Below are 17,559 nucleotides of genomic sequence, written 5' to 3' on the forward strand. Positions count from 1 at the left end.
GTTTCTCCGATCCAGATTGTAGCATATATTTGATCATGCATATGTCTGGTGAATGTACCACACTGAGGTTCAAAACTTAATGCCTGGTAAACTTAGTGTTTTTATGTTGGTCTGTTTTCTTGGGTTTTCTTTGGCAGTGGAGAGTTAAATGTCAAGAACTTTATAGATTGTCAAGACACCAAGTCAATGAAAAGGAGGCTCTTTCATCTCCACTCTTTTGGGTTTTGTGTTATGACTAATTTACCTACATACTGTGCTTAATATGTCAATATCTAGCAGGTTGAAAAACACAATCAGCAAGCCTTGAATACTTAAATGCTTCCACAAATACAAAATTTATAGCATTAATCTTCTTTCTCTGCCTGCTGATGAGTTTTCATAGTGAAACATTTGCTTTGATGTAGATCTGCACAGATGTTATTCCAATGAATTTGATACCCTAAGAATTTGTCTTTGTGCTGCTCTGACCTACTGCTGAGAACCTTCTCGAGATCCCACCACTGTACACAGCATCATCGCTGATGCTTTTAAACCACTTCCACTGAAGATTGTTTGATTAAAATGCTAATAAATACAAATGGTCCCATTTGCTTCATACACGGCATCTGAGGTACTCACAAATGGATTTAAAATCACCCCTGTATGCAGCTGACATTTCTAAGGGGCAGTTTAGCATCTACTTAAGCTGGCCTAAAACTGCTGTCCCGTTGAGTCTGCAGCACCAGTTGTGTAGCAAAGAGACTTCCTACTGCTCTGACACAAAGAGGCTGGCAGGGGCACACAGCTGGGACAGAGGAAGAGTGCAGCACCACAGCTTTTGGCAGCTGCTCCATCCTCCTCTTGGCTGACTGTGACATCAGACACTTTTCAGCTCTTCAGTCATACGGTGATGGAGAACTGCACTAACAAGAGTATTTGCAATATGGAAAAAACATGTCGCTGCCTTTTGTACTTTGTTTGAATGGTGTGATAAACATGTTAATTTTCAGTTTTAATAAAACCACATATTCTTGCCTGCCTTTTTGTGTTTTGTTGCTATTGCTTATAGCTAGTTACCAATCCCAAATGCAAAAAAAAAAAAATCTTAAATAAAATAGCAGTAGATTATAAAAATAAAGAGTGTCACACACACTCTTTTCCATGTACTCTATTCTCCATTTTCCCTGAAACCACTTGGACCCCAAAAGACAGAAACTTTGCTATCAATTATTTATATACTTTATCCTTCACCCCCTTTATTTGCCACACGTTCATCAGTAACATCAGATTTCTCCCTCCAAAACTAGTGGTCTCACAATGTGGAGTTTGTAATTTTTCCTGTCAGGTGGGGTAATACAAAGAGGAAATAGATCTGCAAAAAAAGTGTCATAGTCAAGCAAGAGACACAATTTGGAGGAATGGTCTTTTCTCTGAGAATGTGGTATACATTTCGTTCCAATCCCTGTTTATTATAAAACATGTGAGCTACTCGTGGGTGGCAGAGGGTCTAACTTCTTCCCTCTAATACAATTCATTTATGTGTGCAAGTTTCTGTGTGTGATTACATTTTTGAAAGATGACATGATTTCACAGGACGCCCTTTTTTGTTTGAAACAAAAAGATCCTGTTTTTTGAAACAGACAAGAGACTAGGTCATTTGAGAGTTGAGAAATTGTGGTTATCATCCTTAAAGGGGAACAGTCCATTTCACCCATGTTTTCTTTGTGAAAGGTGAGTTCTTCTGAGAACAGACTAATGCTTTAAACTGGATCCTTATCACTGCTGCATTATTTTCCAACATTTTTTCATTTGTCTATTGTAAAAGAAGGGATTGTGCATGAGTGTTTCAAAAATTCATAGTGAATTAGGTCTTTGAGTAGATTTAGATTCAGAAAAGTCTATCTTTCCATCTGTAGTGGGGTTGAGTAATGAAATAAGCACCAAGCCCTGCCAATATGGAAAGACTTCCAAGTGGTCAAGAACTCTCACCCAAATTTGTGATGCCTCTTCAATAAAACCTCTACTTTAAACTTAGGAATTTATGTACTGGTGCCTGGGGAGTTAGACAGAAGTTTGAAGAGTTCACCACCACTGGAACCTGATTATCTCAATCCAGATCCTTCCCAAATACCTGGCTCTTTTTGTGAATGTTGATTAATGTCTCATATTTGACAGCAGCACCTCATTCATGCATGAACTTCTGAACTATTATTCTGTTTGACACTGGCAAGTATTTTGTTGCAGTCCAGCTGACTGTTCTACTCTTCAGTCCCATCTGTTAGCACTTGGCCTGTACTCGAGGAAAATAGCACTACTGGCATTTTCAAGATCATTCAGATGGATGATGTTGGTATCAGTGCAGAATGCTATCCCTGGAGCAGTACACCACAGTGTATCACCAACAATGGCCCATGATTTCTTGCATTAAGAAATTGATGTGACAGTGAGGTCACTTTCCCATGACTTAAAACTTATTTCTCTGTTACAGTAACTTTTTCTTGCTGATAGCCCATAAACCTTGCTTTTCAGCTATTCATAGTTATGAAGTATATTTGAAAATGTAATAATATAATGCAATTGGTTACCAGATGGTCAGTGTCTCTACAAATAAAAATGTAAATGGTAACTATTGTTACTTTCACAATTAACAGTTGTTCTGGAAGTGACTCAGTTTTAGTGACCACTCTTTAAACAGCATTATGCAATTATTAGGAAAGGTGGAATGCCAATATAATTCAGACTCATTTTGAGCAAAAGAGTTGGTTACAAAGCAGAGTCACTATTTCTAATTCCCTAAATCCACTTCCTTTGAAGTTTGCTTTACTTAATTGTTTATCCTTGATACCAGTTGTATCCAAATTTTTGTTTTTGTTCTTGAGTTGTAGTATAGTTACTATGTGCCTCTGTTGATTATTGAAAACTACCAATAGAAAAAAAAAAAAAAGAACACTATTTTTTACCACTACTGGTTTTTGGTTTTGTCTGAACTTGCATTTTGTGGTGTTTTTTGGTTGAGTTTTTGTGTCTTTTTGGTTTTTTTGGGGTTTTTTTTGATGGGTTGTATTCAAAGCAAAGTAGCTTGAAAATGACAGACACTAAGTAGCCTAAACCATTTGAAATCACACATGGTTAAAGACACTCCTGCTTTGCAATTTGCTTAGCAAAAAATGAGTTGAACTATTTTGCCAGTGCATCTTTGTTAATGTGAAAAAAGCTGCCACAGAAAAAGCGAAATGCCATACAAATGCCTTCATTGCCTTATTTATAAGACTTTTTCTAAATGGTGCCATTTGTGAATATATGGGGCAAGTCAGTAAATCATGTTCATGTTTTTCCACAGATATCACACTGCAGTTGAACACTGTACATGTAATGATCTCAGCACAGGTCCCAGGGAGTGAGAAAAGCTCTTGGGAGAGCTTTACTCTTGCTTTTAACCTAACATAAGTCTTACACATACTCTGCTCATTCTGAATTGCCTGACAATTTATGGGAAAAGTCATTCTCTGAGACTTTAATATTTTCCAGAATGGGCCAGCCTTGGGGAAAAATGTAATGGGTACAATGAGAATAGAAGGAAAGATTTGGGAGGTTTTCATTTGTAGTGTATTCCACTCAGTTTCTACATACTTAAAGGGGGATGTGGCCTCTATTGTTGCTTTACATTTCCTTTTGCTTTCCTCCTGGAATAACTTCTCTGGTAGCATAAAAAGGCACAACTGTAAAAGATTCAAGGTCAGGGAATTATGTGCTGATCTTTGTTCATTATGCAAATTTCTTCTGATGGGAAGATATGATCCAGGCAATAATCAGTATTTTTCCCTTTTAAGCCAAGTCTATAGGGCACATCTGAGACATTAGAATCGTTCGAGGCACAGTTCATCACTAATGTAAATGTGCATAATTTAATAATTTAATCCTTCTGAGGTGCACTCTGTAGCACAAAGAAACAGAATCAGTATCCATAATGTATGGCCTTTATATATTCATATTTTCATTTCAATATAGTTACACATTGAGTAGCTTGAGCAATACTTAAATATGCAACAGCATTTCTAGGTATGGGGGCAAATAAAAAAAAGAAGAATACAGGCCTTGGAAAAATTTATGCTTATTGAGATGATTAAACTCCACATCCTTTGAAGTACAGATTATAAACACAGTAAGTGGTAACACACCCAAAATCTCACAGCCTTTTGTTTCCTGCACTCGACTACAGAAGAGCAGCTTGATCACAAACATCAGTTCACGAAATCAGGCTCTGAAAGTCATCACCGTCAACCCAAACTGATTCCAACCCTTCTATACATCTTGGATTTTGTGGGCTGACCACAGCACCAGGGGGGCAGGCCAATATTTTCTGCTGGCCCTTCAGCGCACCACTGACCGTGACCACCGAGCGGCAGAGGATTTTACTCCTCATGACACCTTTGTATTTTACTTCAGAAGCCTTCAGCTAAAACTGCATGAGAATCATTTTAATGCAGAAAACGAAGAGCCAGCGCAGGAGCGCTGTTAATAAAGAAGTGTGACGGCCACAAACAAAAGCGGATGGTGCGCATCCCCGCGGTCCCTGAGACACGGGCACTGCTAGGTAGTTATTCCGTTCTTACGAAGTTGTCACCCACAGCAGCGGCGGCTCCTGACGCCCAGCCCAGCCCAGCCCAGCCCAGCCCAGCCCTGCCCAGCCCAGCCCTGCCCTGACGAGCTCGCCGGTGTCCGGGCCGCTGCCGCTACAGCGTCCCTGACACTGCCCCGGCCGGGAGCTGCGGGGGCCGGTCCGCGGCGGGGCGGTGGCTGTCAGGGCCACGGGGGTGACCCACCGCGGCAGCTTTTCTTTTCTTCCACGAACCCCCTCGTACCTCCCCAGCTCCCAGCTCCCCGCTCCCCGCACCGAGACCCGCTGCACCGGGTCCCCGCGGTCTCTCGCCTCCCCCCGTCCTGCGCCGCTTCCAGCCGCGGCTCCCCCGCTCCGGCTCCGGCCCTGCCCCTGGGCGCTCCCGCCGAGCCCGGATCCGCTCCGCCGGCAGCCCCGGCGCGGTGGCATCCTCGGCCGGGAGCGGGGCTGGGCGCCGGGAGCAGCGGGGCAGCGCAGGCAGCCGCAGGGAAGAGCCGCCGGGAGCCACAGCGGGACCGGCAGCCTGCCCGCCGCCGAGATCGGCGCGGAGGATCGGCACATCCCCGTTCCGCCGGGGGCGGCTCTGCCAACCCCCCCCCCCCCCCCCGCCGCTTCTCCGCCTCCCTCCCACCCTCCTTCCCTGCCTCCTTCCCTGCCTCCTTCCTCGCCTCCCCGCCCCTCCGGAGCGACATCCCTGCGAGTTTGCCTGGCTGCCCGCGCCCGTCGCTGGGCGCTCGCCGCCGCATCTCCCTCTCCATCAACTCATCAACTCCTGGGAGCCGCCGGCGGAGGGCAGGGACCAGAAGTTGCGGCCAGCCCGGGTGGAAAAGTAGCGGCAAGAGCGGAAGAGGCCGGAACCGAACGCAGCCCGGCCCAGCCGAGCGGGGCCGGCACGGCGGCCGCCACCCGCAGCCCCCAGCCGGGGCCGGCCCCGCGCCCCGGGCCGCGCCGGCCGGGACAGAGCGACGCAGCCCCGCGGGCGCCGGCGCGGAGCCGCCGCGGTAAGACGGGGCTGGGCTCGGGGGCGGCGGCCCCGCGGTCCGCGCCGAAACTTGTCCAAGTTGTGCGGCCCCGGCTGCGCGGGCAGGGGCGCGGCGGCGGCGGGCGCCCTCTGGCGGGCGCGGTGCGGGCGGCGCGGCGGGGCTCCCGCTCGGTGATCCCGGCTGCCGGGTTTCCTGTTTCCCGCCGCCCTTCCGCACGCTGAGCCGCTCGCGTGGTTAAAAAACACGCGTGTGCTCTTATTTTAATTGGAGGTGAATTGAATTTCGGTGGCGTGCGTCAGATTTATTTCTATGAGTAGCTCCTGGTAGCGTAACTGGAATTTATTCCCCGAGACCTCATGTTCGCGCTGGAAATGGTGAAATAAAGTGAGCTTGAGTAGCCAATCTGAATTAATTGCTCTTTTGCCGAGGGTAAATTTTGTGGAACTTTGAAATGCTCCTTCCTTTATTTCTTGATTTCTTTAAAATTCTTTGATTTCCTTCATCTTTCGTCTAAACTTAGCAGCAGTTTGTTAACCAAAGTACTTTAAATATGTTCTGACATCTGCACAGCTTCAGAGAACTTTTGTTTCTGTTTCCACAGAAAGAACCTACATATGAAGTGAAAGGAAACCTGAAACTAGTCTTCTTACAAGAAAGTATTGGCTTTCTGCCTCTTTCACATGTTTTCTTTTTGCATCATAATGGAAGAAGCAGGATTTTTTTAATCATCGAGGCCAAATTTGGGCATCACTAGCTGAAGAGAAGATTAAAAGACTTGAAAATATGTCAATATGACTCTTAATTCAGGCGCATCTTTCACAAACAGAGAGGAATAGTGGTTAAAATCACTGCAGTTTCATCAAAAGGATCTAATGGAGGATCTATGTTGATTTTTTTTAATTATTGTTTTCCTTCCTGTCCCTCCATGATTCCCAAAAGAGAAAGATGGAAAGAGTGTGTAAGGAAATTGAAAAAAGGCAACGACTGAAGACAGTAACTTCAATTTTAGAGTCTATTTTCCAAGCGTTCTATATTCCCTATTTTATCAAATATAACACATTGTTTGGAATAAATGATATCATTTTGTGATCAGTGGAGTTTTTGTCAGCTCTAAAAGTGGAATTTGGTCTGAATGAGAGCTTTTTAAAAAAGCAAACATATTACTCCAGTTTCCTTTTTAGATCATGCTTTTCAAGTTACCAAGAGATAGTGTTTCAGTCTGTTACTGTGCAGTCGACCTGTGCTTTATATGCATATCGTAGAGATTTTACTTTGTCCCTGATTTTAGTGCTTATGCTTGTAGTGTTGTATTTGAGAAAAGTGTGAACAGACAAGGCACCTGAGATTTAATTTTTCAAGAGCCTTGTCATTTCAATGTTGTATCTCAGATTACAAGTAGTCTGAGCCTTTGTTGTAATGCACAGTATACAATAAGTCTTTTCTCATAAAAATATGCCTTAAGATACTATTTTTTTAACAAACTGGATGAAAGTTTGATATCTGAACACTGTTTTGTGAAGAAATGTATGTCTGGGGAAGAGGAGCTGCCTAATGGATCATGGCTCTGATGTTCACGGGGCATATTCTATTTCTAGCATTAATGGTGTTTGATGTCTTCACTTTTGAAGAATCTGTAAGCAATTACTCTGATTGGGTGACTTTCATAGAAAATGTAGATCAATATGAAAAACAACAACTTGAAGGTCTTAGTGCTGAGCAGAAGCTGAAAAGAACAGTTCTTCATCCAAGCTTGTATTTCGACCCTCAGGATGTTCAGGCACTGAGGCAAAAGGCTCGTACAAGCCATTTGCATCTCTTCAGAGCCATTAGAAGTGCAGTGATGGTTATGCTGTCCAACCCTTTATACTACCTACCTCCACCCAAGCACATTGATTTTGCAGCCAAGTGGAATGAGATTTATGGTAACAACCTGCCCCCTCTAGCATTCTACTGTTTGCTGTGCCCCGAAGATAAAGCTGCGTTTGATTTTGCCCTAGAGTATATGGATAGAATGGCTGGCTACAAAAACTGGTTGGTTGAGAATGCTCCTGGAGATGAAGTGCCGCTCGGACACTCCCTGACAGGATTTGCCACTGCTTTTGACTTCTTGTATAATTCACTGGAAAATGAGAGAAGGCAAAAATACCTGGAGAAGATATGGTCCGTAAGCGAGGAGATGTATGAGTACTCCAAGGTTCGTTCCTGGGGAAAGCAGCTTCTCCATAATCACCAAGCAACCAATATGCTTGCTCTGCTTATTGGGGCTTTAGTTGCCGGAGTGGACAAAGGATCTCAGGCCAATGTTTGGAAACACACTGTGGTTGATGTGATGGAGAAAACAATGTTCCTCCTCAATCATATTGTAGATGGGTCTCTGGATGAGGGAGTAGCTTACGGGAGTTACACAGCCAAGTCAGTAACACAGTACGTTTTCCTGGCCCAGCGCCACTTCGGTATTAACAACTTGGAGAATAACTGGCTGAAAATGCACTTTTGGTTTTACTATGCCACCCTACTGCCAGGCTTCCAGAGGACTGTGGGTGTTGCAGATTCTAATTACAACTGGTTTTATGGTCCTGAGAGCCAACTGGTTTTCTTGGATAAGTTCATAATGAAGAATGGAGCTGGTAACTGGCTGGCACAGCAAATTAGAAAACACAGACCCAAGGATGGGCCAATGGTGCCATCCACTGCACAGAGGTGGAGTACATTACATACAGAATTCATATGGTATGCTGCTGAAATCACTCCTCAGCCACCTCCTGACTATGGTACTGCTAAAATGCATATGTTTCCCAACTGGGGAGTTGTTACTTACGGGGCTGGATTGCCAAACAGTCAGACAAACACCTTTGTATCCTTCAAGTCTGGGAAACTCGGTGGACGTGCTGTCTATGATATTGTTCACTTTCAACCCTACAGATGGATTGATGGGTGGAGAAGTTTCAATCCGGGGCACGAACATCCCGATCAGAATTCCTTCACTTTTGCTCCCAATGGACAGGTGTTTGTATCTGAGGCTCTTTATGGACCTAAACTCAGCCACCTGAACAATGTCTTGGTGTTTGCTCCATCTCCTACAAGCCAGTGCAACCAGCCTTGGGAAGGACAGCTTGGTGAGTGTGCCCAGTGGCTGAAGTGGATTGGTGACGAGGTTGGAGACTCAAGTGGAGAAATTATAACGGCCTCCCAGGCTGGTGATATGATGTTTGTGAGTGGTGAGGCAGTATCTGCTTACACATCAGCAATGAAACTGAAAAGTGTGTATCGTGTTTTGCTGCTCTTAAATTCTCAGACCTTGTTAGTGGTTGACCATATCGAGAAGGAGGAAGACTCTCCTGTTAATTCAGTCAGTGCCTTTTTTCATAATCTTGACATTGATTTTAAATACATACCCTATAAGTTTAACAACAAGTACAATGGCGCTATGATGGATGTGTGGGATGCCCACTACAAGATGTTTTGGTTTGATCATCGTGGGAGTAGTCCTGTTGCTAGGATACAGGAGGCTGAACAAGCTGCTGAATTCAAAAAGCGATGGACTCAGTTTGTAAATGTTACCTTTCCAATGAAAAACATGCTTACGAGGATTGTTTACCTTTTCTATGGCCCATATGTCAATGTTTCTAACTGTAGACTCACGGATAATGCAAAATCTGGATTTCAGATTTCGCTCAGTGTCAACAACACTGAAAATACCATCTCTGTTGTGACTGACTATCAGAATTTAAAGGCAAGGTTTGATTACTTGGGATTTGGTGGTTTTGCTAAAGTAGTTCATGAGAATAAAGTGACCAAGTTTGGTCTTGGTACTGAATCTGTGAAAAAAGATATAAAAAATAATAGGGTAGTTTTCCCATTTGGATTCAAAGTGAACATAATTGCAGGGTTAATTTTGGGTGTCAGTTTGGTCATACTGGCTTTTCAGTGGCGCTTTTACATATCCTTCGGCAAAATGTTGCGTTGGATCCTGATCCTGGTTGTTACACTGTGGCTTATTGAATTGGTGGATGTGTGGAGCATGTGTACTAAGCCCATCTGTGCCAAGTGGAGCACTGACGTGGCAAGGCTAGAACGTGATAAAGGCAATAAAGCCAAACAATTAGAAGGAAACCCTGTTGTTTTGCCAGATGTTATCATTACTTCACTTCCCACTTCTGGTGCAGAAATTTTAAAACAGCTGTTTTTCAATACCAGTGACTTTTTATACATCAGGATACCTACACCCTATCTTGAAATTCCTGAGACTGAATTTGAAATTGATTCCTTTGTAGATCCATGCGAATGGAGGGTTTCTGATGTCCAGAATGGTAATTTTCGTCTTATCCAAGGTTGGCTCCAGTCTCTAGTTCAAGACACAAAGTTGCATTTACAAAACATTCATTTATATGAAGCTAGCAGAAGTAAAATTGCTCAGCATTCTGCATTAAGCAAAGACAAAAAGAAAAGGTCCAAAAAGAGAGAATCCCTGTTAGAGCAAAGAAGCAGGGCAAGAGGAAGTCAAGAAAAAGATGCTGAATATATTAGGGAACTGAGAAGACACCTTGTCTATTATCCTAATGCACGACCTGTACTTAGTTTTACCAGTGGGAGCTGGACATTAAAGCTTCCCTTCTTTCAGGAAATCTTAGGACCATCAATGAGAGCGTTATATGTAGTGAGGGACCCACGGGCATGGGTCTATTCAATGTTGTACAAAAATAAGCCGAGCCTTTACTCCTTGAAAAATATTCCACAACGCTTGGCTGCAATGTTTAAAGGGGAGAATGGTAAAGAAAAATGTAGTTTAAATGAAGGCTATGCCTCTGAGTTTGAATCACTGAGAAAAGAAATTTCAAATTCTAATTCAAATGCTATTTCTGTGTTGTCTTATTTATGGCTAGCAAACACAGCAGCAGCGATGAGGATAAACAGGGACTTGCTGCCAACAAATTATCAGCTGGTCAAGTTTGAAGATATTGTGAGCTTTCCTCAGAAGACTGCTGAAACAATTTTTGCCTTTCTTGGTATTCCTCTTCCTCCTGCTAGCTTAAACCAAATATTATTTGCCACCTCCACCAGTCTTTTCTATCTTCCTTATGAAGGGGAGATTTCACCAAGTAGCATTCATGCCTGGAAACAAAACATGCCCCATGAAGAGATTAGACAGATTGAAGATATCTGTTGTTCACTGATGGACCACTTAGGATACCCAAAGTTTATAGAATAAATGCTGCTGGTCAGCAGAAATTTGCACTAATGATCTCTGAGTCCCAATTTGTGGATAAATATTAGATAAGTTTGTTTATTCTTGTAAAATGTGTACAGTCTGCTACTTTCAGAGAGATTATTTTAAGAAAAATGTAACTGTTCTTGAAACTGTGGAAGGGGTTTTTTTGTTTTGATTTTGTTTACTTTAAGAAGATATTGTAACTATTTTTGTGGCCTTTCAAAAAAAGCTGTGTGAACCTTTGCAGAAGCACCAGCTGGGGCCTCTATAGCTCAGGGGATTAGTAATAGAACAGAGAGCTTTTCACCTCCAGCTCACCAGTTTGACTCCAGCCCAAATGGTTAATTCCAGAAAGTATTTACCATTTGATGATTGTATATGATGGTTTATATGAAATTATACTTGTCAAACTGGTGCTGTTCCCAATGGTCATTATTGGCCCCCTTGGACGAGTTTACTGATGCATTCTGTCAATGTCTCACTGGTCACTGTGGTGGTACAAAATAAATATAAGCTGAGATTTAGGGCTGTTCAGCATCCCTTTAGTGGGAGGAAACAGAACATTTAAGTAAATCTAGTTTCCTATTTACAATTTAAGCAGACAGGTCCAGGACTGGGATGGACTTGGATATTAAATCTCGTTCTAGGATATGATTCCTGCATGCCAGAATTGTGGTTACTTAAATTTGGGGTTGATGTTTCACAAAAGAGAAATATTAATTCTCCATTCCTGACAATGTGGTACCCTTTGTGAGCTTGAAGTAAATTATATGGAGGAAGAGAAATGGGATGAAATCTAAGAAACTAGCAAGATCCCTCAAATGAGCAGTTAAATTTGTGTAGTTTTAACCTGCGTCAATGTAATTTTGAATGTTGTTAACATATTGACTTCTCGAGCTCTTTTATTCTATACCTCTTGTCTTAGAGGTTCTGCAAGGATATTCTCTTTTTGAGTGAGACTCTTCCATCCTTTGTTGTAACACATTTCTTTGCTGATTTTTGTGCATAATTACCCTGGGACCAGTGCAGCTATGTGATGCCATTGGCAATGGCTTATTGTTGATGTCTGCATAAAATGCAATCTGAGATTTAGAAGACCTCAAATAAATCTCTAGCCCTGTGTTGCCATGGGATGTTTTGCTTGTCTGTATAATGAATTTCTGAAGGACAGCCATTGCTAACCTCAGGTCTTCCATCAGAGAGGGGAGAGATTTGAAAATCACCTGACCCTCAGCCACCTCACATTTGAGTGATGTTTCCCTGCAGCAAACTATTTCCAAAGTTATCTGGCTAGTGTTTCTTTAACATAATGCTATGATATGATATTTGTTTGAAAACAGATAGGCCTGATAGGATAGTTGCATCTTTGTCACAGCTTATTTTTTTCTTGAATCACATTCTTTGTTTGAGCATGCCCATTAAGAAAAAAATTCCCATTTCCCAGTTTAAGTTGCTCAGCATTCTCTGGAAATGCATGCATATTGTAAATGTCTGCAGATGTGTATATCAGATCACAAAGAGACATCTATTTCCTTGACCATCTGTTTTTTATTATAGGTGGAATTGTGTTGAAATATGCTTCAATTGGTTTGTGGGAGCTGGAATCAGAGCTTATTATATTAAAATATGTGTGTAATTGTTATTTATTTGGGCGGTAAGCGTTGGGCAATGTCAAAAGTGCAGTGAGTTTCTTCATAGGGATTACAGATACCCTTGCTGAATTTTAATATAAAGGAGTTGTTCTTTTTTCTTCCAATGTTACCATTATGTCCCTGTCCTACCCAGCTGTTTTGTCCCTCCCATATGTACATTTCATGTCCTTGAGATAGCTCATTGCAACCTAAATAAAAGTACATCTTTCACAGACAGTCATTAGTATGGCAAAACAGGCCTCTACCACGATAAAGCTATTGATAATTTGTGGTTTTACTCACAGTAAATTACCTGCCATTTACTAGCAGTAGCTGTATTTTCCCCTTCAAGCCTGTATTTCACCTTTGGCTTGGTGGAGTGCCATGTTAAAAGAAATATTAAACAAGTTAATATGCATTGACATTTTAGTGAAACTTTTGTTTCCAAGTATCATTCTCTCAAATTGCCTTCTCTCTGCTGCCATTTTTGATTGTATGTTAAAAGAAACTATTGATGTCTGTACAGTTTGTACTTGACAGAATAATTTTCAGCATTTACTTTCTATTTCCAAGATTTACAGTTTAGAATCAGAACAAATAAAAAGGCTTTTCTCTGTCAGAAGTTTTAGGGCAGCTGAAGGTAAGATTTTGTGGTTATACAGAGTTGTTCTCTAAAATTCTCTTCTGTTACTGGTATTCAGAAGAAGAATGTTCACTACACCGACACAAACATTGATCTCCCCTTTCTCCATATAGTAATGTTTAAGACTGTCAATAAACTTTGAGAATTGTTTGAACTTTTTGAAAAGAATATCTGTTTAGGTACATTGTGTTGAAAAGTGTTCTGACACTTTCATTTACACTTTCATAAATACACTCATGAAAACTTAGTCTCAGTACTTTATCTTCTTTTCCTTCTTTCTCTCCCTCTATTAAATGTTGATAATTTTTTGTACTGTATTGTAGTTTGAACTGTCCAGTAAGGACACAGCTAAGATTCTCATGTATTTTTAAAAAGGCAGTTTTTATTTAAATTCTTGCCTCTAAATCATATTTGGAAGCATAAAAAAAGTAAATACTAAGGAAAACATTTCAGTTATTTACTTTGTAAGTAAGTGACATTGGCCTTGGGGAGATGCACATAGGTCTTGGCATTCAGAATTCTATCAAACAGGATAAATCTGTAGTTGAGCACATCTAAATGCCTCTAGTGCTCCCAGTAGGCTTTTTCCAAGAGCAATGTCTGTGGAGCTGATCGTCAGTATCATGGTCAGGCTGGTTCCTTCACCCTTTTTGCATGCAGCTGGCATTCAGCTCTCAACAGATTTATGCTTGAACTTGCCAGATCCAGAGTTTAATTTCTGCACCATTATGTAAAATATATGGCACAACTCATTTGACAGTGTAATACTATTCTGTTAGTGCTAGAATCAATTCAAATAAAAATTGCTTTTCAGATTTTATAAAGTTATTGTTACCTGATTTGTAAAGCTTCAATTATGGATCAGAATTTTTTTGAAACTGTAAACATGGTTTCATTTGCTGTTGAAACAATATGGTATTATTAGTAGCTAACTCCTGTCCATCCTACAGCCAATTACTAGCATTAAAGACACTATTTGATAAATGTAAACATATATTAACTGGAACATAATGCTGCATTGCCTGAAAACATTTGAAGTGCACAGTTCAAGATAAAGGATGAAAACATGTTATCAATATTTCTGTAAGTTGCAAAAATGATCCCTTTTGCAAGTGGCCCATATGTTGGGTTCCATATGCTAGAATATTTTGTAATTAGAAGCTGTGATACTTGTTTAGGTGACTTAGTAATTTATAAAAAATTATTTCTTTTTATTTACATATAAATTTTCTTCAAGAGGATAAGTACTGGATCCTTGCAGTTCTATGGTCAGGGCATAAGCTTTCATTTCTTCTGTACTCCTTTATTAGATTTGGTTCAGACTAAAACCTGATTTGCTTAAATCTCATGAGGAATGGGCTGTTTTCCAAGTGAAGAGTCTGTCTGGAGACTTACAGTCTCAAATACCATATTTCAGTGTGGAATACGGACCATGAATTATGGATCAAATCTGTAAATTGTGAGCTGTTCAGAACTGGACCATAAGTGGCATGATGCCTTGGTGACCTCAGTGAATGTTGTGCCCTTGCTTTCAACAGGAACAAAATACTGTCATCTACTGTCATAAAATTACTATCAACTAGTTAGACTGAATATTCCAAAACAGAAGAAATCGCAGGAAATAAATACTGTAAGTGATCATTTAAGATTATTCTTCTTGATATTTGGTGGCAAAAGGAAGGGTATTCTAATATTTTAAAAAATAGAAATTGCTCTGTAAGTCTAATCAAGGGCTGTAGGCTGCCTGATAAATTTATAAGCCCATAAAAGGAGGTATAGAAACAAACATATATTCAAAATAATCTACAAAGCACAATTTTCAAATGTCAGGACTCTGATTTTCTTTAGTGAGGAAACATTTGCTGGTGTGTGATCAACACTATTCTCATAAGGGATGTGAACGGATAATCTCACGCTGTCTCTGAAAATACCTAATAATGGGAAAGTGCTGTTTCATGTGTCTGAAATGATGCTGTTTCAAATTAAACTATACATCTTTTGAGCAGGCAATGTGCTGAGAGTTATTTGTGATGGAGGAGAACAAAGACAGTCTGATCTCATTCACACAGAATAATTTCTGAAAGCTTAATTTATGGTGGTATAAATTCAACACTTTGTTTACTGCCTTTACTGAGAAAGGTATTGTGGAGTTTTAAGAACATGACCTGAATTAATCTATGTCACATTAGGTAATTTAACTTTCACATCTAAGTAAGGAGTCTTGTCAGCCTAGAATCAGTGGAAAATGAGTGTTGCCCTCAAAGGTAAATCAGACATTGCTGCTATCTTTTTAAATACTCAAAAGCCAGGATTGGTGTAACCCTTAATTTAGATGCCCACTGACAGGCCTCAGATGAAGTAGGATGAATTTGGATTTAAATGTGTATGGTCTTACATTTTAGTAGATACCTATGTCTAAACAATTCCAGTGTATACACTGTCCTAACAAAATTTTCTGAAACATCCTGCATAAAATAAAACTATTGTTAGTAAAACAATGTGTTTGTGTTATCCTCTTTTTTCTTCTATGTTATTTTGCCACTACATATATTACAAAACTTTGTGATGCGGTCAAGTGTACATATTTCAATTTTTAAAATCCTGCTATTCTTGTTTGGAATATGGAAACCATTGTTATCTTTCAGAAAGTATTGGTAGCCAGACCTGATTCTGTCTGCCTTTGAAAGCACAGTAAGTACATTTGGTATTAAGTGAAAGACTAAAAAACAGCTATATTCCTAGAACAGAAAAGGTGATTTCTCATCCAGATTTTTGGGAACTAGACAGCTGGTACAATCTGTAAATTTGAAGTCTCTTACTCTGTAGATACTACTTGCAAACTGTATTTAGAGTAGTCCTCTTCCAGTTCCTGAACTATACACAGGAGTTTTTTCAGAGACAGATATTTGGCCTAGAAACCATTCTTAAATGTAAGGAGGCAAGCAAATTGCAGCAGCCATGGATGTTCCCATGTGTTTATTTCTCTTTTTAAAGACATATAAGTCTAATAAATGAAGCCCTCTGGATATCTTTTGCTGGATGTGGGCTGGCACAGGCAGCATCTATCAGATCTAGAGGCACAAGTAGTTCAGCCTCCTTATTGCTGCAAAGATCTGTAGCCCATGGGAGGTGCAGCTGAGCTGCATCTAGTGTTCTGCAGCTGAGTTTTGCAGGTTTAACTTGGTTTTTTTGTTCACTTAGTTTTGCAGTTTGTGCTTGTGTTTGGTAACTTACAGGAGCAAGAACCTGATTCTATTTATCCTGTGAAATTCAGCTTTCAGTTATAAAGAAAAGGTTTGTGTGTTTTTCAGTCTTTTTCACATGATATTTTAACTGTGAAGCAGGTAATTTTTTTGTTTGTTTTGGAGTTGGGTTTTTTGTGTTTTTTTATTTTGGGGTTTTTTTGTTTGGTTGGTTTTTTTTCCATTGTTGTTTTTGTTTGGTTGCTTTTTTTTTCTGTAGGGTTTAGCCCAGTGCCTTTTCTGAATGATTTTGCAGTGAGTAGTATGTGCTTATGCTTTGTAGTTCATCCTAGGTCATGTCACTACTTGTACAAGTAATTTTTTTTTTTTAACCTTCTAAATCTTGACCCCAACCTTGGCTTTTAAGAAAATTATGTGGAAAATGCCTGTTATGATAGAAACAAAAATGTGTTTTCTAAAAAAAAAAGTTGCTGTTTATTGCAAATTCTTTGACAATATTTGTCTCCAGCTATTTTCTGAAAGGTTGTTCAAAGTGAATATATGCTGTGTACAAAGCTGAGAGAAAACTAATACCAGAAGCATGATAAAAGGCAGGCTCTCAGAGATAATAAATGCACACTTGTATCTGTGAAAGTCATTAATATTTTCACTCTTAATTGATTTTCTAAGAGGCTAGTTGCTTATACTTCCTTTGTTTTTTTATTTTTAACTTTTTTCTGTTTTCATCCTATATCTTGCCAAAATAAACTTTTTTCTATGTTTTCTGGATTTTAGTTCGAAATGTTGATTTTGCATTTTCTTGAACCTTTTGTTGTGTTTCAGGATTTTCAAATTTGTTCTCTTTATAAATTGCATCCTACAGCTGCCACTTGATTTCAAGAAACATAATCTCAAAGGTAGTGGGATATAGGTACACAGAAACGAACCGAGAAACAGAAGAAACAAAATGTTGCATTGCTGAAGAGAACAGGCTTTACCATGTGTGTTGGAGTATTTAGATCTTAATGAGCTAACTAATCATAGCCTGAATAATAGACTTTATTATTCACTTTAACTGATCAGATGAATATTGTCTATTTCAAATTACCATATGAGTAACTGAGTACCATATGAAGCTGATGGAAGGTGAAGTTAAAAGGAAGTTTTGTTTGTGCATATATTTTTTTTTTTTTTTCAAAACAGTGCTATTCTTTTGTATTCCCAAGATGTGTTCATTTGCAACAAAATAGCTATTAACCAATGCAGCTCTACAACAAAATTGTTGATACCAGAGGATGCTGTTCAATGATAGAG

At 40.2% G+C, this 17,559-nt stretch overlaps 1 protein-coding gene across 1 annotated transcript; it reads left to right on the top strand.

The window, feature by feature from the left end:
* The first annotated feature begins 5,216 nt into the window (after positions 1 to 5,216).
* Positions 5,217 to 15,561, top strand: DSEL (dermatan sulfate epimerase like). The gene is made up of 2 exons (XM_054634482.2): positions 5,217 to 5,598; positions 6,182 to 15,561. Exon 2 carries the CDS (start codon positions 7,139 to 7,141, stop codon positions 10,787 to 10,789), a length of 3,651 nt encoding a protein of 1,216 aa, XP_054490457.2. The 5' UTR covers positions 5,217 to 5,598; positions 6,182 to 7,138; the 3' UTR covers positions 10,790 to 15,561.
* The last annotated feature ends 1,998 nt before the right edge of the window (positions 15,562 to 17,559 follow it).

The sequence above is a fragment of the Agelaius phoeniceus genome, chromosome 1 (assembly GCF_051311805.1).
Source record: "Agelaius phoeniceus isolate bAgePho1 chromosome 1, bAgePho1.hap1, whole genome shotgun sequence".
NCBI classification, from domain to species: Eukaryota; Metazoa; Chordata; class Aves; order Passeriformes; family Icteridae; genus Agelaius; species Agelaius phoeniceus.

What these genes read in the sequence shown, in the direction of transcription:
- DSEL (XM_054634482.2), top strand. Translation starts at nt 7,139, where the DNA reads ATGGCTCTGATGTTCACGGGGCATATTCTATTTCTAGCATTAATGGTG.